This window comes from Lonchura striata, chromosome 9, assembly GCF_046129695.1.
Source record: "Lonchura striata isolate bLonStr1 chromosome 9, bLonStr1.mat, whole genome shotgun sequence".
In the NCBI taxonomy this organism is placed as follows: Eukaryota; Metazoa; Chordata; class Aves; order Passeriformes; family Estrildidae; genus Lonchura; species Lonchura striata.
This window is the reverse complement of record NC_134611.1, coordinates 12,326,833-12,347,986: the sequence shown is the minus strand read 5'-3', so window position 1 is coordinate 12,347,986 and position 21,154 is coordinate 12,326,833. Positions and strand designations below refer to the sequence as shown.

Sequence of the window (21,154 nt, the reverse complement as noted above, 5' to 3'; positions counted from 1 at the left end):
TGGAGTCTGAGCCAGCCCACAGCCCCAGATGGAGCCAGGGCTTCTCCCTCTGTGGTAAAATGACATGAGATCAGGTCTGGGACTACAAACACTTAAAGCAGTTGGGTCTTCGTAGCCCATGGTCCAGATGAGATGTCCCTTCCTTTGCTAGATCTGATCTCAAGTGCAGGCAGCTCCAGATCCAGCCATACTGGTGGGTTTCCTTTTTCAACTAATTTTCAGTTGTTAAGAATAAAAAACCAAAACAAAATCATGGGGGAAAAAACCCAAAGCCAACCAACAAACAAAAAAACCCACAAAACAAACAAAAAATGCAAAGCAAACAAGTGGAAGAGATAGGGCTGATATGACTGAGAAAAGCTGTTCCTCTTTTGCACTCCATAACCCTTTTCCCCTCCCAAACCCATTCTTGCCCTTTCAGAATACACTAAAATCCTTGCATCAACATGAAAATCTCACCAGCTAATGTTGGCAAAGCTGAAGGTTTCCATCTCCCCCAGGTGGGTGACTTTCTTTGTGCAGTCTGGAGTGATCTTTAGTGACTCCCTTCCTGGATATCTGTCCTGCTGCTCTCTCCAGTGAGTGGAAAAATCAGATCCTCTGGCTGGAATTAACCACCTCCATTCAGATACTTGCTTGATTTAAATGTGTACTTCAGGAGAAATATGAATTTTCCATTCTTTTTCCTTTGGCTCTCGCAAAGCAAGTGAATGGTCCCAGCCGTGCCTTTCATTTGCTCTCCTCCCTGAAGATCTGTGTCTGGAGAAAGGCACCCTTCACTCTTTTTCTCCTGCTCTCTGCCCTCCAGCCAGCACCAATATTCCCATTATGCTCATTTGGCAGAGTGGAGACTGAGGCAGTTAGCTGAATTAGCACTGGTCCATGTCAGATCAGGACTGGACACACGATTCCCTGCCTGAGCCCTGGAGAGTAGAAGAGCCACAAGTATCTGCAGGAAAAATAATGCACAAACAAAACCACACGCAGGCACAAGAAGGGGAATGAGCAATGGTGGTAGATAACCTGGATGGTGAATTAAAAACCACTAACAAAAGAAACGGGCTAAAGACTCTTCTCCAAAAGGTTGGGTGGCTTTTTAGTTCAAAAAAAAGAAGGTAGGAGGATGAGAGGACCTGGTCAAGCTCACCTGCTTGCCTCTGTGGAAAAAACTTTTCATTGTGCTCTGCTCTTGGAAATACTTTCACACAAGTTGCAAAGTTGAAGACTTTAAGTTTTACTCCAGCAGAACGTAAGAAGGGATCTGTCACTGCATTCATGGTACTTTTCCATCTGCATCCCCAGGACATGGACACATGGCTATGCCTAAAGCTGTTTGCTGGTTATAAAGGACCCCCTGGCTTGTCCAGCCCACCCTCAAGCAGTGGCTTCCTGCTCTGGGCCAGGGGCTCCTTGGGCAGGCATTTGGCTTAGAGGTGACTCTCAGTAGCAATGGGTGAACACAGTGTGGAAGCTCACAGGTTTTTTGGTGCTGCTCAAACAGCCAACAGCCCCTCAGCCCTGGTAGCAGCACACTGTGAGGATGAGAGGCTGCAGTTCTGCCCAGCCAACTCACTCTGGAGATCTGAAGAGGTCTTTCTAAAATCCAGCAGGGAATTCTGAGAGTGGTGTCTTCGTTCAGCTTCATACTCTCTGCAGTGATAAAGAGACCCTTATTTTCCCTGTCCATCTCCAAAGTGCCATCCCTGTCCCACATCCTTCACCTACGCCCTGGGCAGCCCTGAGCTCTGTGGACCATTTCCGTTTCTCCTGGGTAAAAGGAAAAAACCTTCTCCCAGGATTTTCTTACCTAGGAGGTCTCACCAAGATGTAAAGTAACTAAACCGACGGGCTTGGCTCCGGAGAGAGCCCCTGGCTCTTGCCGGCGCTGAGTTGGGGCTACCTTTTCACAGCGCTTTTCACAGGAGAAAAAGACAACGAAATCCAAGCGCAGGAAGGGTTGCGAAGGAAGGTTACCTGCTCTACTGCTGGGGGCTGGCAGCGGCACCAAAGCCGCCCCGGGCTGGCCGTCGGGACTCGTTTTGTTTGGTTTTTCTCCCGGGAGGAAGCACCAGATCCGAGCACAGTGAAGCGCCGCGGAGAAGGGCCGGGAGGGCAGGCGGCGGCAGCGCCGGCCCCGGGACCCCCGGGGGAGGGACCGCTCGGGGGCATGGCTATGGAAGGAACCCCAGGAGAGGCTGGGGGATTTAATCCTGGGAGTCGGGACCCCTCCCCGGGGGCCTCCTCCTCCCGCCGGGGGAGAGGGGCCGGGCGGGCCGGCACCGCACGCCCCTCCGGGGGGACGCCGGCCCTATATATTGCCAAGCGGCTCGGGACCGACCTCCCCACCGCAGGGAGCTGCCGCCGAGCCTGTCCCCCTCCCCTTCCCCTCCCTCTCCCCTTCCCCTTCCCTCGGGGGGGCTCTTTCTCCCGCCGCTCCCCCCATCCTCCGAGGAGGAGGCAGGCGAGGGCCGTATATGAACGCGGCCGGCTTCCCCTGCCTGCGAGGCATGTGCACGCTGCCGGCGGCCAGCCCCGCGGCCAGCCCCGGCTCCCCCGGGCCGCCGCGGGGGTCTCCGCAGGCGCCGCCGGTGAAGCCGGAGCCGCGGGGCGCCGGGAGCAGCCCGGCCCCGCCGCCGCCGCCCGAGGAGCCGCCGCCCCCCGCCGGGGGCCGCCGGAGGAAGCGGCCGGTGCAGCGGGGCAAGCCCCCGTACTCCTACATCGCCCTCATCGCCATGGCCATCGCCAACGCCGCCGAGAGGAAGCTCACCTTGGGGGGCATCTACAAGTTCATCACCGAGCGTTTTCCCTTCTACCGGGAGAACCCAAAGAAGTGGCAGAACAGCATCCGCCACAACCTCACCCTCAACGACTGCTTCGTCAAGATCCCCCGGGAGCCCGGACATCCCGGCAAGGGCAACTACTGGACACTGGATCCGGCCGCGGAGGACATGTTCGACAACGGGAGCTTCCTGCGCCGGAGGAAGCGCTTCAAGCGCACCGACATCACCACCTACCCCGGCTACATGCAGAACTCCAGCGCCTTCACGCCCCCGCCCGCCGGCCGCCCCACGGCACCCGCAGCGCCCTACCCCAATGCCCTCTGCTCGCCTGGCTACGGCCCCCAGCTCTCCAGCGGCGTCTTCCACCCCTATGCAGCCGGGGCAGCACCGCCGGCACAGCACCCCAGGATGTTCAGCATCGACAGCCTCATCAGCGGCCAGCAGGCCCTGCAACCCTCACCGCCCTCCGAGCTGGGCCACCCATCGCTGGGCTTGCCCGGAGCCGAGCTGGCTCCTGCCTGCTCTGCCGGCAGCTCCGAGCCCCCCTGCTTCCAGGCGCAGCCTGTCAGCCCCGGCTTGCTGGGCCGGGCCGGCCCCAACTCCCTGGCGTACCCCTACGCCGGCTCGCCCCCGCACCTGCCCGTGGCTCAGGGCAGCTACTCGCCCAGCAGCCCGCAGCTCTACGGGGCTCCCAGCAGACTGGCGCTGCCGGCCGTGCGAGCCCCGGCCTGCGCCGAGCACGGCGAGCAGCTCCTGGGGCTCTCCGCCTCGCCGCTCGGCCAGTTCGGCTCCGGCAACGCCTACGTGAGGCAGCCCAGCTTCCCCGGCGGCCTGGAGCGGTACATGTGATGGGCTGAGCGAGGGGGCTCGGCCGGACATCCCCAGGCTCCCACGGGCGCCTCTGGACACGCGGGCTTCTCCCTCCTGGGGTGGAGCCGGGGCGCCGGGCTCCCGGCTGGGTGCGGACACACACCTGCGGGAGGACCCCGTTCCTCTCTCTCTCTCAGTTTATTCTGAAGAGGAGGCAAGGTGATACCTGTTCATCTGCTCCGTTCCTTCCCGGGAAAGGTGTCCTCTGGCTCTGCCAGGCAGGGCTTCCCACGCGTGCCCAGCCTGGCCCCGGGGATGCCACCTGCAGCAGCGCACCCCGGGGCACCCCCAGGGCGAGCAGGAGCACACTCAGGAGATGGGTGCATGGTGTAACATGCAGGAACTCTCTCCCAAATGGGCTTTTTCCTCTCTTCCCTGAGTGCCTCCCGTGTAACTGGAATGAAAGTTATCAAAAAAGCCCCCAAACCACTAAACAAGTTCACTGGATTTTAAATGAATATTTAAGATGGTTTATAATTTCCTTTCCCTGTAGGAAAAGAAACCCCAACTCGACTACTTCTTTTTACTATTTTTAAAAATTACATTTATTGTTAGAAAGGACTTTTTTAAAATAAAGCTTTTTCTTCCAACATGAGCAGTGCTGCTGTTCCTCTGGCTCTGGACGGATCTTGGCAAGAGGAAATTATAGTCTTGTAACTGGTGGGAGGTGGATTCGTGTTGCTGTTGTGACACTGCCACATCTTACTTTTTTTTTTTTACATCTCTTACTTGAGTTGATAGTTCTCCATTTGCATAAAGAGACTGTGTCTTCCCTCCAAGGAATCCCTTGCAGGTGAAATTCTGATTTAGCCCATCAAATTAAGAGATTACAGTTTTTCTTCCTAGCAACAAAATCAATTAAAATTCTAACCCGTTCACTGCCTGGGCTGCTACTATTTATTTGCAGGACTCCCAGCCAGACCACCTGACAAGGTTTGAAGGGAGAATTCCCCATCCCCAGATTTAGGTTGGTTTTTTTTTTTTAATTTAAACATCCTTTGGGTAAAAGTGCCAAGCTAGGATTTCTCTCCGTTTTTTTCAAGGGTGTCTTCTGAAGCAGAGCAGTTTTCTGTAGTGGCTATTGCATTCTCTTCTCTAAGGAGTTGGATGTCAGCTGATCTTTGGTGTAAACCAGCAGCATCTCGTTCCCCAGCTGCTGGGCAGTATCAAAAGCTGCTGTGCTGGCAGGTACCCACAGAATCAGCTTTTGTCCACAGCCTGGGACTTTGTGTCTTTTCATTCTTTCATTTTATTCCCACTCACAGAAATGGAGAGTGGGTTTAGTATGAGAGTGGAGGGAAGAAAATGCTTTTTTTCTTCTCAGTTTCCTTAAAATCTGGCCTCCATCTATCTCTGAAAACTGGTCTGCCATCTTCAGCTGAGTTGCTGAGTGCTGAGTCTCCTCTCTGGTCCATCCAGCTTTACCCTTTCAGCTTTCACACTGGTCCCAGCAGCAGCTTCTGTGCTTTTCCCCTGGCAATGACCCTGCTCAGAAAGGGCATTGTGAAAGAACTTAGCCCTTGAAATATTTGGCTCTCTCCACACGATATCTATAGGCAGACATCTTCTGTCTAATGGAAATTTGCAATGTGCCATGCCTGCCTGTGCCATACTCTGCAGAGATCACCTGGGGGGTGCTGAAATAACCACTTGCAAGGACAGTCAGCAGAAAGGACATCTGTCATAGCTCACATTCATTCCCAGGGCCCGATCCTGCAATGTTTTGCTAACAGAAGAACTTTTGAAATCTTGCCTAAGTACCCAGGATGTCAGAGCCAGATATGTGCCCAAAGCATTGGGTCTGTCACTCCACTGGGTTTGCACCCTGAGCAGGGGGGCTGCTGAGGCAGGGGAGAACCAGGTACTGACAGGAAATGAAACCAGTATTGGCTGTAGGGGGTGGGCAGGAAATGCTGTGCTTCTGCCTGGGTGGGATGCCCTGGGATGCTGTGACAACTTAGGCCAAGCTGAGCTGGCTCGTCCCCAGTCACCTTGGAGACTCGTGGCAGCAGGGAGCTGGTGTTGGAAAGGGCTTTCTGAGTTCCTGGTGTCCCTGAGTGTTAACTCGGGCGCTGCTGGAGCCATGAGGGCTGGGCTGAAGGGGGGCTGGGCTGTGACTTGCTCCTGTCCCCCAGCTGCCTGTGCCCTCCTGCTATGGGGCTTTCTGGAGAATGGCATCCAGCTCCAGATTTAGGGATGAGTCTGCAAGGGGTCCGCCCCATGCCTGTGCCTGTGCAAGAGGGGCTCTCTTCAGCCAAGGTGGCTCTGGTGTGAGTGAGTCCCCACAGTGGAGTGGCTCCCCAAAAACCGGGCTTGGACAGAGTGCATGACCCCATCCTGGTGTGTTGGGACAACCCCTGGTGGGTAGCACTGGGTTACACATCTTCCCTGGTATATCCCTGTCCAATAAACCACCCTCACCGAGGGCCTTACACTGCCAAACAGCTGGAAAACAGGGGGAACAAACTCCTTTTCTTCTTTTTCCTGTAGATATTAATCCTCACATGCACAAAACTCTGGCAACTTTTATTGTGATTGTCATTAAATGAATGCCTTAAGAGTGTCTTCTTGGTTAAGTTAATGTATCCCAACGAGGCTTTTAAGCTTCCATTTCAAAGCTTTGTTTACAGTTAGGGTGAATCTAGCAAATGAGTAGGATTAAGGTGTCATGTAAAGCATGAGCCTTGCTGGGACAGAGTAGTTTTAAGCTTTGTAAACTTTATACCTGAGCTCTTCATCTGTTTTAGTGTCTCTTCGATGTCCCTGTTCAGTGAATAAGAGGGATTTGAATGAAATAGGAGTAATTATCACTCAGATTTCAGTTGTGAAATCAAGTCTCCTTGGAAATCCTCCCCTCTTTATTTAGGGAGTTAAGGGAATATTATGTAATGACAGTTGTAACAATCTCAAGCTCACACAAAAGACAGAAGTTGTTTTTTTTTTTTTTTTCCCCACAAAAAACTTTCTGTGCTTTCTGAGGTTGTGGAAAGAATGTCGTACCTCAGGGTGATGGCAAGAGGTACTCTGGACTTCCCTGTGGTGGGGAGAGCCCTGTCCCGAGCCCATGAAATGCTGATGGGGGAAGTGGAATTGATTCCAAGCACCAAAGAGATTTTGTGGTGATCTGGGCTATCTTCTCTGACTTCTCAGTGAATAACTCCTTGCAAATTAGGCTGATTTCAGATAACCCAGGCTGCATGTTCAGAAACACACAGCCAAAATGAGCTGCCACCTTGAAAAGATGTTTTTCACTGGGAAACTCTGGCTATGCATGGAGGACTGACTGAGCTGCTGTGTCTGTCTGTGCACAACAGCATTCTGCATGTTTCATGCTCGTACCACCTTTCTGCTGCTTCCAACAGGTTCAAACAAGCAGCAAGAAATGCTCTTTCCAGATTATATTCCCAAACTATAAATAGTGTTTCCCACCCTGGTACAAACAAACACAGCACTAGCTGGAATTTTAGCTGAAACACATTTCCTGAAGAACTAATCGGTCCCTCTGGTAGTGTTAGGTTTTTTCTGGATGCTGGCAGCTGTTCACTGACAGTCTCAGTGCTGGAAATGTTACACCATAACTTGCTGTTATTCTATGCAATACTTTGCCCTTTGCAAATGCACAGCTTGAAGAATTCAGTGGTGTTTCTTGGAGGTCAAGATTGAGTTGGTCAAGTCAGGCAGCGATGGGGAGCTGGGCAGTGGGTGCAGTGGGACCGGCGGAGATTGGCTTTGCCAGGTAATAATGAGATTTTAACAAATTAGCGCCTGGGAGGCAGCGCTGCCCAAGCTCTGAGCTACATCTCGGGGTGTTGGGGGTCGGTCACCACTTGTGCTAGGTGGTGTTTACATCCTTTACATTCGGAAAGTTCCTGCAAGGACAGGAGCAGGTGGCGGAGCCGCTGTGCGTGCAAGGGCGAGAGCAGCGCCGCGCTGCCCTCCGCCGCCTGGCTGCCCCGGTGAGGGGGCGGCACGGCCCGAGTGACATCCAGCGTGCTCAGGCCAACACTGACCTCCAGCGGAAAGCCCTGGGAAGCCGCTCCCGGCTCCGGGGACAGCGCTCAGCACGCCCCGGCAGCATCCCGGCCCTCGAGGTGCTGCTCCCGGCCGCCGGGGATCAGGACATCGGGGAGTTCTGGGGTACGGCCGGGATGAGGCACAGCGGAGTGTGTTCGGGGAGGGTGGGTGTGAAGCACGGTGGGCTGGATACAAGCTCCGGGCTTAAAACACCAGCTGATCACTCTGGGGAGGTTCCGAAGGGAAAGGGTTTCTTCCTTCTTTTACCCATTTCCTAAGCCATGGCTAGGCACGGGATACAGGCTTGGGCTGTGCTGGCTGTCCCCCGCAGCTCTTCTCCCTAGAGTGAAAATAGGGAAACGAATGGAAGCACAGCGAGAATCTGCATCCTTGATGGAAGGGGAGGGGTTGGTGGTGACAGATCACTCCTCTGCAGCAGCCAGTCTCATTGGCAGCCCGATTTTGTGTTTGAAATGTGCTGCACGATGGTTGAATGGCACAGCCGGGGGCTGGCCTGGCTCTTAACAGCACCCAAAGTGCCAGGCAAAGCAGCAGAGCCTGAGCGTTGGCAGAACAACACCTACAAGCTCTTGGGAGAGATTCGGGGTGAAGTCATTTCACAGCCTTTGTGCTGTGGTTGCTGAAGTGGTTCCACTGCAGCAGTTGGGTTTATGAATGTAATGAATCAACTCTGCCCTCCCAGCACCAGCAAGCAGCTCTGGCTTGTGGCATGGAGAAAAAGTGCACCTGAGCCACTTACACACCTGGGAAAAGTTCATTTTCCACTTGCATCAGCACTGCTGAGCCAAAGGCTGCAGGGCATGACCTCTGCAGAGAATGGGCCCGATGGTCTCAGACATTTTGGGTGCTTTCCATCTGCACCACAGTCATCTCATCTTGGTTTTAAAACTCTCCTGCTAATCAGGTGTTGGAAACCAGATTTAATATGTAGATCCATTTTCAGGAGGTTTCAAGTGATCTAATATGGCTGGAGCAAATGGACCTCAAAAACCACAAAATTGGCCAAGCCCACTGACTTCACTGGCTCTCTGCTCAGAGCAGGCCATGGGTTTCAGAAGAGGAATTAGTTCACCTGTGCAGGTCAGGCCAACCCAAGTCTTGGTTGTACCCTTTCCAGATGTTCTCTGATTGAAAGACAGGAGTCTGAATAAAGCTAAGGGGACTCTGCTGTGCCTCATTATTTTCAGTTTCAGAAAGATGCTTATATGGAGCTGGAACTGCCTCCTGAGAACATCCCCTCCAGCACTCCTCTGTAACAGAAATATGTTTACCCATGGGAAAACAGGAGGCTGCCAAACCAATCTCATCCTCCAGAGCCTTCACCCTCAAGAAATCACAAGTTTTACCATCCCAAAGACTCAATTAGGAGGGAGCATTTTCTTGCCAGACCCCAAACACATCCCAACAGAGCTTCGTGTTCCCTAGAGGTGGCTAAACTGGCCACTTGGTCAAGATGTTCCCTTCAGATCACCATGGCAGTGATGGGAGCGGAGTGTGGTTTTGCCTCCTGCACTGCGGGCAGCACCCAGGAGGTGGCATCCAGGTGACAGCCAGGTGACAGCCAGGTGACAGCCAGGCCAGGCCCTGTGGCCCACCCTCAGCTCTCCTGCCCAGACCCCACCAGCCACAGACCCTCTCCAAGCAGCATTTGCTCCTGCCTGGTTACTTATTGTTAGGTTTTCCACAGTGTTGGTTTAAGCACGTATCCATCCTCCCCCGGCTCCAAGCCCTTTCTTTCCAGGCTGTCTGCTGCTTGGATTCTCCCCAGCTGATGCTCACCCTCTAAGTATAATTGCAATACAAAGTAGTTTCAGAATAGCGTGCAATAGTGGCTAATTATTTGGAACAATTATACATAACAAAGACAGAGCCAAGCAGCAAGAGGGCTTAATTGTCTGGCCAAGCATGAAATAGCACAGGATTATCGCTCACAGGGGGAGGGGAGGCAACAGAAGAATTGCCCCATAGAATAGGCAAGAATCCAGCCTGCTCTGGAAGACAAAGTTTATTGAAGAACTTGAAAATTCCCTGTTGAAGCATCTTCTGAGATGGCAGAGCAAACATGAAAAGGATAATGACCCAGAATATGGGCTTAAGGCACAAATCCCTCCACTGACAGACTCCAGGCCTACGGGTGCTTAAGAACATGCTTAAATTTTAAGCACATGAATGGTCCCCTTTGACGGCTCACGTGCTTGGAGTTAAGCTCAAGAATAAGTGTTTGTAGGATTGGAGCCCAGATTTTTATTGCAACTAGGCTCTTCTCAGTAATGACAGGAAATAAGAGATGTATAAAGTGCACAAGCTCCCAGGGCAGTGCCATGAAACCCTTTGCTCCACGTGAGGGATGAGAACCTGCAGTGAGCCACAGACACAGCCACACCTTCTCTCCCTGCCATGGAGCTGGGGGAGAGAACAACAACTGTGCAGTGGTGAGAAAAGCATCTCCAAGTCATGAGTGGAGCCTGAGAGCCTGAGAGGTGTGGGTGATAAGGTGTGGAGGTTTCAAAATGGAAAAAGATCACTATTAAAACCTAAAATGTTCTGCTGGAGTTCAGCCTTACTTGAGAGCATCAGAAAGCAACATGTTGGAGAGCTTCTGAGATAGTGTGGGAAATGAGAATAATTTTCAGTAAAAGTGATGAAAATATATATTCAAAATCCTGCAGAATATGGACAAATCAATGTAACAGCAGATTCTCTTCAAATAATGCCTGCTGAAGCATGCACCTGCATTTTCTGCAGAATAAGGTTTCTCTCGTGTAAGATCTTTCCTGCTCTTTCTCCATCTCTAAAGTTTTTGGTTTTTTGCAAGGCTTCCTATTTTTACAAGACAGCTACCTGCTGGGGGGTAGCACTTGTCCCTCTGCTTGAACCTAGATCACTGTTTTTCAATTGTCTTTAGGGCTGGAAGAGTTTGTTTTTATTAGTGGGACAACAGCCTTGTGCTGGTGACTGCAGATGTGCTGTAGTGGAGGCTGTAGAAAAAGTGAAAGGTGTGGGATACAGATGCTGTGAGCTTCAGTGGGCTGACTGAGCCCAGGACCTGTGGATGCCCCATGTCCCAGACCTACAGCCATGGCTCAAGCTCTGGCTGAGGGTGCCCATGCCAGCAGCAGCCTGTGAGAGCAGTCCAGCCTGGGGACGTAGCTGTGGAGGAGATTTTTCTTTGGGAAAAATGAGCGGACGTGTGGATCTGCCCCACAGGATGCCAAGCCCCCTTCCCCACTGTTGGCTGTGCCCCTGTCAGCCCCCCAAGGGCTCTGCAGGGATGTGCTCCAGAGCGTGGCAGCTGCTCCCTGAAGGGCACCTGGCACCTGGGCTGTGGCTCCCTGGGTCCAGCCTGCTGCTGGCAGCCCTGGAGGGCATTTGCTGCTGCGTGCAGCCTCCTCTTCCTCCAGCCCCGTGCGCAGCCTGCCCGCCTTTCCCGGGCACCGACGCGTGCTGTGGGAGCAGCCACGCCGCCTTTTTCTTCTTTTTCTTCTTTGAGCCCATTCAGGGCAGGGAAGGGGGCACTGGGCTGCTGACACCACCTCTGGGGAAGGGTCAGCTGGTGCCAGCGTGGGCTGGGATGTCCCTTGAACACTCAGGAGCTTTCCAAACCACCCCGATGCCTCAGCGCATCAGCAGCCCGCCACGACGTGCCTGCGCAGCAGCTCACAGCAGCAGGGCACGGGTGGAGGATTTTCTCTGAAGCCAGAGGTTAATTATGCTTTATTGGATAATTTTCAGCTGCCACTGCTGGCAATAAAATGGATTTCCTCTAGATGGCACGCTTATCTCTGCACTGGAGGGAAGCCCACCAGCCTGCATCCCCCGCAAGACCCCAGCGATGTATTTTCAGGGAACGTTTAACTTATGTCCTCTTGTATCACAGTTTGAATGCTCAATAGCTAGACTATACAAAAGCATGGAAAATGGTAATAAGAAAAGACATTTCGTATTGAGCACTGTTGGGATTCGGTTAGCTGGGTGATGCTAAATATCCATCTTGAAGAAATCATAGAAATTTCCAAGTAATGTAAAGCCAGATGTGAAACACCAGCCTTTCCTTCATCAGCCCTCAGTGTTGCTTCTTCCATGTGAGTGATCCATTTTCCTCTTCCCAGCAAGAATAAGCAGCAGCTTACCTGCAGAAGTGTAAGAAGTGGGGATGTGTGTGTATGTGAAGCCTCAACACCCCAGGAGTGTCTGGGTTAATTTTAATCTGTGTGTTCACTGGTTTTCCCTCTCCTGCCTCTGTGCAGCTCAGGGTAGCAATTTCTTCCGGTGGTTTGAAGAAAAGAACTGAAGTTCAGACCCATCTGGAGCTGAGACTCACCCTTCTGTGCACATTCAGCCACAATATTAAAGTGGTGCAGTTTAATAATTTTTCCATCTGACAGTCCTTTACTAAATACGGGCAGAGGGTTAAGGGGTTTGGTTCTGCCTCCACTTCTCTACATGTGTGAGATGCTTCACATCTCTTCCCATACTTTAGGTTGCAGTTGTTTCTCTCTGTTTATTCAACTCCTTCCCCAGATGGGAACAGGAAAAAGGAGCCCTGTGCTATATTTCTGTGCATTCTTATATAAGATCAAAGGCAAAATATATTTATGAAGCTCTTTGCAAGGCAGCTCCATAGATATGTACATGAGGGCTGATTTTTCAGAAGAACACAGCAGATGGACCCAGATCTGATCCTCAGCTGGAGATTGCTGGATACTTCCACAAAGGCTCCTATCCCCAACCTTTTTCTATGTGGGGAAAAAAAAAAAAAAAACTAACAAAAACAAAAACAAACAAAAAACAAACAATCATAAAAACCCAAACAAACAAACAAACCCCCACCAACTAAAATCTTTTTGTAATGATCAAGATATATTCCAGTAATTTTCCACCTTCTCTGTCATTTCCTCCTTTGAAGGCCCTCTCTGTATTGCTTCTGGCACCCAAGCTGAAGGTCCTCATCTGGCACTTCTGGCAGAAATGGACTTTTGTGATCTCAGTGAGTGAGGTGGGCATTGCTGCTGAACTGCTGAATGCAGAAAACTCAGCATCAGGGATTTCCTGGACAAGTTTGGCATGATCACATGCTAACATGGAAAACCTGGATTCAGAAACCTCATCATGAGTTTCTAAATCCTTGTGGGTCTGGCCATTTATTCAGGTTCTTGCACTGGTGCACCCACTTTTGGAAAATCTGATTCCACATATATCTCTCACCTCCCAAAAAACCCAGAAAATCCTTCCTTCTATTTTCAGGGGATTTTGGAAAGAATGAAGTGATTTAGCAGGCTTGTTTTCACAGGGATATTTTTCCTTGTGTGGTAGGCACAGTTACCAGGCTGTTCTATACACATTGCCATGTGCCAGAGCATAATTGCCTTTCACATGCACTGGCCTTTGGCTAATGTGTTTTTTATGGCAACCAGGAGAGCTGACTTTGGTGAGTCTCAAAAGTGCACCTGGTGGTTTATGGCTTGAAAATGCTGTGTTCCTCTGAGTCATGTAAGTGTGTGTATCTCTTTTCATGTCAGACTGATGAAGAATGGTATGAAAAAAAGGGCTTAGAGCAAGCCAGAGTTAATCAGTTGAGTGTTAAGCTGTGTATGAACTTGCCTAGTGGGCTCCAAACCCACATGGGATGGGATCAGTTATGAAGAGAGAGCAGGAGGCAAAGTTTTGGAACTGCAAGCTCAAAACTAAGGTCTGAAAGTCAGACCACAGCACTTAAATGAAAGTGTTTTCACCATGTTTCCCACTCGTCTGAGGAACAGAAAAGACAGGAATAATTATGCTCCAAAGTTTCATGGGGACTCAGCCCTGCAAATAGCGTTCCTGAGAAAAGCCTTCATTGAAATCCAGGCCTTTTTTGGTGTTGATTTTGAGACACCTACATTTGAAAAGTCAAGTCAACAAACCCGAGCTGTCCAACATCTGAACGCTGCAGGGATGGATATTGGCACTTGGCTCTGGTGGTTTTCCATCTGGAATTTCATGTATCTCTCACTATCTGTCACCACCATTCCCACTGACCTCCCTGTGCTGGGAGCTCATGGTGTGCAGGCTGCAAACTGATCTTTGCAGCTGGGAGCTGGCAGTGTGGGGCTGGAAAAAGGGCTGAACTGCAGGAAGCACTGAAGGTCTGAGCCTTGGATATGGAAAGAAGAGAAATAATATCAAAGGAAATCACATAAGTGGAAAAAGAGCCCCCTGGGGCAGCCCAGGCAGCAGCAGGTCTGTCTTGTTCATGTTTTCAGAGAAGTTAGAGGTCAGCCAAGCTTGATAACGAGGTAATAAAGAAAAATCCATCACTGAGCCTTGGGGGACTTGTAGATGCCGTTCTCATCAGAATAAACGAATTTAGATGCTGCTCAGCAGAAACAACAAGAACGATTATGGATCACAAACCCAACAGATCATCTGGAAGGGTCTGGGAGCAACATCGTCTGGCTGGAGCTGAACTTTCCACAATTCCCAGGAGCTTCACCCCCGTGCTGGGAGATGCTCTTTGGGTGGGCATGACCGGCTCCAGGGCAGGAGCAGCGGACGCACCTTGCGGTGCTGCGGGCTTCGTGTTTTCGTGTTCTGCCCTCCGACTACACCCCCACCAAATAAAGCTCTGGGTGGACGGACCGCCAGGAAAAAAAAAAAAAAAAAAAAAAAAGAAGAAAAAAAAAAAGGTGTGTGATCGTTGTGGCCAGTTTTGCACCTTTCAGGATCTCCGACCCAGGTGGAGACACTGGGACACCCAGGGGGAAAACCTTGGCTGTGAAGATCCACCTGCTGAAACCCTCAGCAGGGCATCAAACACTGACCTCTCACGCCTGGATCAAACACCTCATTAAGACAGGCGGGTAAAACAGTGAAAATCAATTTAAAGGAGAAAATGAAATCATAATGCTCGGTTGATGGCCTTTATTTTTTTATTCTTTCCCTACATTTGAGACTTATTGGAGACTCTCTCCACTCCAGCAGCACTCATCCCCACGCACATTCGATTCCGCAATTTAACGTGAAATGTGAAGCGGAGTTGGGTTCAAACGGGAAGCGAGGCTGTCTGTAAGGAAACACTGCAGAGAGGAGAGCAGAAAAATTAAAAATCTGCCCAAGGAAAAATGCTTCCCTCCCAGCCTAGCATGCCCGGGCTCAGCAGGGCGATAACAAAGCAATCTTTTCGTGTAGATCAATAGGGTTTTTCTTTCGGGAGACCACATCATTTCTTACCCCGGCACACATTAAAACGCGCCCTTCGCTCCGTGTGTGGATGCACGGCCGGGAGTGCGTGTGTGGTGTGTGTGTGTGTGTGTGTGTGTGTGTGTGTGTGTGTGTGTGTGTGTACCGTGTCTGGGCTCCGACCATCTGGTTTGTTTCAGTCCAGGGTTTCCCTTTTCTAAATCATCTCGGGACGGGAGTAGTTTAGGTACTTTTTCTCGTTTTGATTTGTTTCTGCAGCCAATCTTGTGTGACAAAGCCGAGGCTGAGACCGGCTGGGCGAACAGAAGCCGTTCGGAGGCTGAGAGAGCGGGATTCATTCCCTCTCGTTCCACTGTGGATCATCCCCGATTAAAACGGGAACCACAGTGTGCCTTGGACCGGGCAGCAGCGGAGTCGGTGACCGGGACACGCTGCGGCGCGCTGGGTGCGCGATGCTGAGCGGGACAGGCAGGTCCAGGCGGGAGCAAGGACAAGGCACCGGCCGCATCCCATCAGCAGCGCCTCGGATCAGCCCTTCTTGCCTCCCCCGTCCATTTTCGACCTCATCGGGGTCTCCATGACTATAGCAGCGAGCGGCTCCACCCGAGTTCCGCGTTGTCGGGGGCTCCCCCCGAGGTCTGCCCACCTCTCCAGAGAGGGGGAGAGCAGGCAGCGGGGCAGGGCAGGGTGGGCAGGCAGCAGACACCCGCATCTGTTTCGCTTCGAGCCGTGCGGGACCAGCCTGCAGACGGAGCGATCGGGAGGCAGCTGCCTTGCGACCGGGGAGCGCGGGGGGCGGTCGAGCATCTTCTTCCCCGGAGCATCCCCCGGGCGGTGTCCCCTGCCCCCGGCCGCTCGTAACGCGTCATTTTGCTGCTCCCCTCCCTCCCCTTCGCCGCCCTGCAGAGGCACAAGGCGCAGCTCCCGGCGGTTCCTCGCTGCCATGAAATGCACCAAGTGGAAATTCAATCGCCCCGTTGTGTGTGTGGTCGAAATCTCTGGCAGCTGCTTCGGAATTTTTTATGACACTTTCGTTTATGTAGGGGAGGCATAACTATTATTTTACTTAATAAAAGTGGAAAGCGGATCGGGTCTTTTCCCTCTCCGCTCTCTTCTATTTGTTCTTCCCATCGCTTTTCCACCGGGCTGATGAATGGAGAGTTTAAATAATGTTGGTAGGAAAGATGCGGCATCTCTGAGGCATTTCGCCGTGTTAGACAATTATATATACTTGTATATATGAAAAATAATATATCGGGAAAAGAAAGAAAATATGTATAGATATAGTTGAATATATATATATATATACATGAAAGCTTATGAGAGGGAGATAGATGCATATGTGTTGTGAACACAGGTTAGGAACATCGAAGAAGTATAAAAGTGAAAGCTCAGGAAAGCTCCCCCAGAGCTGACACGCGCCCGCGGGACAGACTTCCCACCTTCCCGAGAAACTCTCAGTACGTTTTCCCCTCTACTTTTCCCTTCCGATCGAGAAATTCTTCTCAGAATTTCTTCCCGATGTCCGCACTGGCGGCGAGGAAGGAGGATGCGACCGACTCCGCGCAGAGGCTGCGGCTCTGAAATCGCTGCTTCCACTGGAGATGTGCGGATGGAGACGTCCGCTTCTGCCCTCTCCTCGGGGTCCCGCCGAATTCGCCGAGCCTGTGCACCGAGTCGTTAGGGCTTGAGTAATTGTGACCGGCATTTGGAAGCGGGGCCGCGCAGCTGTTTGGCCCGGCTCCCCGGTATTAGTGCTGGAGATTTTATCACCAAATGCTCGCACCTGTTAACGGCAGAGACTGGCAATTCATCACCGCGGATTCTCACACTGCCGAACGTGGCCCTAGCGGGGGGACATCTCCTCATGGTACCCCCTTGGAAGAACCCATCCCCTTCCTCCCTCCCCGAGCATCCTCCCAGGGGAAAGCAGATCGTGTTTGCAGAACCTCCCAAGGGAGAAAAACAAACCGAACCGAACCAAAACCTAACCGCGCGAGCGTGGTTCAAAGTGTCCGCGACAGAGACAGGGACAACCTGCTGTCACAGCCACCTACGGGACACGGGCCGGGCAGCTTCAGCCGTGGAGGTGTTCCCCGGGCCGCGCCAGCGCAGCTGCAAGGGGGCAGCGGGGCTCTGCCACCCGCGGGGACACTGCGGTGGCTCCCGGGCTTTAGAAGAAAATTCTCCCGCTTCGCCTGCAGCCCGCGACAAGGTGGGTGTCTGCTGCCCACCGCCTCCTCCTGCCAGCCGTCAGGGAAGGAGAGCGGCAGACAGGAGATCCCGAGGCCGCAGGAGACTCCCCTTCCCGAGGGGCTCCCGGGGCCTGGCCGGGCCGCCTCGCAAAGTGGTACCCGGCCGGGCCGGCCGCGTCGGGCGGCGATGCAGGACTCGGGTGCGGTCCCGGCACCCGCGGACACGCACAGCCTTCGCTTTGGTTGTTCGTCGCGGCGGGAGAGGCTCGGCAGAGCGCTGCTCTTCGCCCTCCGGCCCGCACCTGCCGGGCGCAGCATCCCTTCCGTGGGAGCCCTCGGAGGAGGCGGGTTTCCAGACAGGGTGCTCCGGCCTCGGTGACGTGTCGGTGACGTAAGCGCGTGGAGAAGGGGAGCGGGGATCCCCAAATTCACACGACCCCTCAAGGGGGCCCGAAGGCTCGGTCCTGGCGGAGTGAGGGTCCCTGTCGCCGAGGCTGCGGGAGGTCTGCCGCTCATCCCCCAGCTTCGGGGATGGGCAGCCCTCGGGGGGAGGACGGACCCTCCGCGGACCCCCGGGCCGAGGAAGGCGACCGTCGCATCGCGCAGGAATAGGGTCTGAGAGCCTCCAGCACCGCGGGGCTCTTGGGGCGGGGAGGGGCTTTATCCAGAGACGATCGCCCCCCTCCTACAGCAGCCGGCTGCAGACGAAGCTGGGGGCATCCGAGCGCCGGGGGAGCGGGCAGCGCCTTTCCTCGAAAGCATCTCGGGCGGGGGACACGCTCCCGGGGGACCGGGCCGGGCAGTCCCTCATCGTGCCCGTGGGGGCTGCGGCGGGCGCCACGTGATGCCGGGGCGGCCGTATAAAGGCCCGGGGAGCGCGGGCAGCAGGCGCAGTGTGGGAGCGTTTCCACCGGGTCCCAGCTCGGGAGGGGTGGGGAGGGGGGAGCCGCCTTCCCCACTTCTGCCCTCCCCCCTCCCTCTTCCCCTGCCCCTCCCTTCCCCCTCCCCGTCCCTCCCCCCAACCAGACAAGGAGCCGTCGCAAACCCCACTTTTCTTTTTTTTTTTTTTTTTAACCTTTTTTCCTCTCTTTTCCCTCCCCCCTCCCTATTTCTCTCCTTTTATTATCATTATCACCATTATTTATTATCGCTGCTCCCGAGCGCCCTGCCCAGCCCACGGGCGCCCCCGTCCCCCCGCCCCCGCCCCGCGCCCCCTCCGCCGCCCCTCCCTCCGCAGCCACCACCCCGCAGCCAGCACCGCGGCCCCGCCAGCAGCGGCGCGGCGAGCGGGGCGCGGAGCGGAGCGGCGGCGCCGGGGCGCGGAGTCCCAGCGGCGGCCGCAGCCCTCCGGCACGGCCCCGGGCCCATCCCGGGAGCCGCCGCTAGGTGGGGGGGGGAGCCCGGCCCCGGCCGCCCCGGCCGCACAACAATGACTTTGGGCAGCAGCGGCGGCGGCGGCTGCGGGATCATGTCCGAGCGCTCCCCGGAGGAAGAGCCGCTCTCCGAGGTGGAGGACGCGGATATCGACGTGGTGGGCCCGCCCCAGGATGGGGGCAAGTACAGCGAGGAGGAGGAGGACGAGGACGAGGAGGAGGAGGACGAGGAGGACGGCGGCGATCCGCTGGGGCTGGCGCTGCCGCGGAGCGGGGCCGCCAAGGCGCGCATGGGGGGGTCCCCGGAGCGGCTGTCCCCCGCCGGCGGCTCGGAGCCGGCCTGCGCCCGCGGCGCCGCGCCCGGGGAGAAGGCGCCCGCGGGCGGCGGCGGCGGCGGCGCGGGAGGGAAGAACCCGCTGGTGAAGCCGCCCTACTCCTACATCGCCCTCATCACCATGGCCATCCTGCAGAGCCCCAAGAAGCGGCTGACGCTGAGCGAGATCTGCGAGTTCATCAGCGGGCGCTTCCCGTACTACCGGGAGAAGTTCCCCGCCTGGCAGAACAGCATCCGCCACAACCTCTCCCTCAACGACTGCTTCGTCAAGATCCCCCGGGAGCCCGGCAACCCGGGCAAGGGCAACTACTGGACGCTGGACCCCGAGTCCGCCGACATGTTCGACAACGGGAGCTTCCTGCGCCGGAGGAAGCGCTTCAAGCGGCAGCAGCAGCTGCACCCGCCGCACCCCGAGCTGCTGCTGCGGGCCGGGGCCGCCGACCCCGCCGCCTTCCTGCCCGGCTTCGCCTACGGACCTTACGGCTACAACTACGGCCTGCAGCTCCAGGGTTACCCCCACCACCACCACCACCATCCCGGTGGCGGAGGCGGCGGCGCCGCGGGCGCCTTCCCCTTCCCGGCGCCGCACTGCCCGTTACCGGCTCCGCCGCCTCCCGCCGCCGCCTCCGTCTTCTCCGCCGCCTCGGGGCTGCCCTCCTTCCTGGGCGGCGAGCTGAACTGCAGGAAGTCCTTCTACCACCCCCAGCTGAGCCCCACCGCCCTGCCCGCCGCCCTCCTCCAGACCCTCAAGCCGGACCCCTCGCCCGCCGGCGGCGGCGGCGGCGGCGGCGGCAGCGGCGGCGGCACCAACCACCCCTCCCGGCCCTCTTTTTCCATAGACAACATCATCGGGGGGGCCGTGCCCCCGCCGCCCAGCACCAACCCCAGCGTCGCGCCCGCCGCGCCCTACCCCGCCGGCCAGGCGGGCCCCCCGGCGCAGGTCCTGGCCGTGCTCAGCCCCGCCTTGGCCCCGGCACAGCCCCAGGTCAGCCTGGCACACGAGCCGCTCCTCCAGCCGGCCCAGAACTTTTCCAGTAAAATCACAACCCTCAGCAGCTGTCATTTTTAAAGTGTGCTGGGGACTGGGGAAGGGGAGGGGGATGGGGGGAGAGTCGCGAAGCAAACGGCCCCTTTCCAGCTCTCCCCCACTCCTCCGAAACTGCTCCCCTTCCCTCTCCCCGTGTCCCCCCCCCCACCCCCATCTCCTCCTGTTCTGTTTTAAGGTAGGAAATATTTCCTTTTTTAATTTTTTTTTTATTTTTACTTAATTTCCAGGCTCAGTGGCATCCAGATCTGTTTGTCTCTCTTTGCTCGGAAAAAGACCCCAAATTAATTCAACAAATCGGGAGGGCGGGAGGAGGGAAAGAATAACACGATTTGGTCCTACAAGCGCCAAAGCGTGTTTATGAAGTGGCCGTAACGTAAGCTGGGACCTGGGCTGGTTGAACACGCAACGTCTTGTGAGGGGCGGAGGGGGGGCATGTGAAGAACGAAATGGTCTTAGGGTGGGAAATGTTTCCTTTGAGAGGTGCGGGTTTTCCGCGGGGGTCCCCAGATCGCTGGGAAAGCGGCCAGGGGAATTGCGGCCGCCCCCGGTCGCAGCGAGCCCGTTTGCGTTCCTGCAAGCCTCTGTGCCGGCTGCTTTTGCCATGTGTGTCTGTCTCTCCCCTGCTCTCAAAGAAAATGTTTTAATGGTCCGATCTTATTTTTAGTTTCTTTGAAGCTTCGGGTTTGGTTTTAAAAGGCACTGTTTAAGGTTTCTTTGTTTTTAAGAAGAAGAAAAGTCGGTGAAACTCAGGACTGCGGTTTTTTTTTTCTTTTTGCCTTTTTTTTTTTTTTCCCAATTAGACATTCAAATGCACGTTTAAAAGAAAATCGGATCCGTCAGGAAGTTTGGAGAATTCTCATACTATTTTTTTTTTAAATCCCCGTTTTCCCACCCCCTCCGTGCGTGGGTTTTTTGGTGTATTGGTAATTATTTGTATATAGATTATTCGGGAGCTAATGAGCGGAGTCCAGTTAACTCTTCACTGGTTGTGCATCCGTCATATCTATTTTATTGAGAGAATCTGTGAATAATTTGATGTGGAAAAGGCAACAGAATTTTGTCCACCGTTGGTGTAAATTAATAAATGTTTGTGACCTGGTTAAAAAAAAAAAAACAAAACCAATTCAAATCGTTCTTTGCGATGTCCTTTGTCACGCTGAGAGACGAGAGCCCCGCTCGGGCCTCGGGGAAGCGAGGGGTTCCCAACCTCGGGCAGGCGACACCCGGGCGTTCGGCGGGGGCTGCGCAGCCCCTCCGCGGCCGGGCGCGCAGCCTGCGCGGGGCTGCTCCGCGCCGCCCCTGCCCAGCGCCGCGGGCTCCGCACCGCCGGCCGCGGTGGC

General features: G+C 54.6%; 2 protein-coding genes across 2 annotated transcripts; both read left to right on the top strand.

The window, feature by feature from the left end:
* The first annotated feature begins 2,474 nt into the window (after nt 1-2,474).
* On the top strand, nt 2,475-3,629 carry FOXE3 (forkhead box E3). Its single transcript, XM_031505486.2, has one exon. It carries the CDS (start codon nt 2,475-2,477, stop codon nt 3,627-3,629), a length of 1,155 nt encoding a protein of 384 aa, XP_031361346.2.
* A 14,786-nt stretch (nt 3,630-18,415) lies between these two features.
* FOXD2 (forkhead box D2) lies at nt 18,416-19,835 on the top strand. Its single transcript, XM_021530327.3, is given in 3 exon segments — nt 18,416-19,275; nt 19,278-19,327; nt 19,329-19,835. Coding segments are annotated over 3 exon segments (1,344 nt in total). The 5' UTR covers nt 18,416-18,488.
* Nucleotides 19,836-21,154: the final 1,319 nt, after the last annotated feature.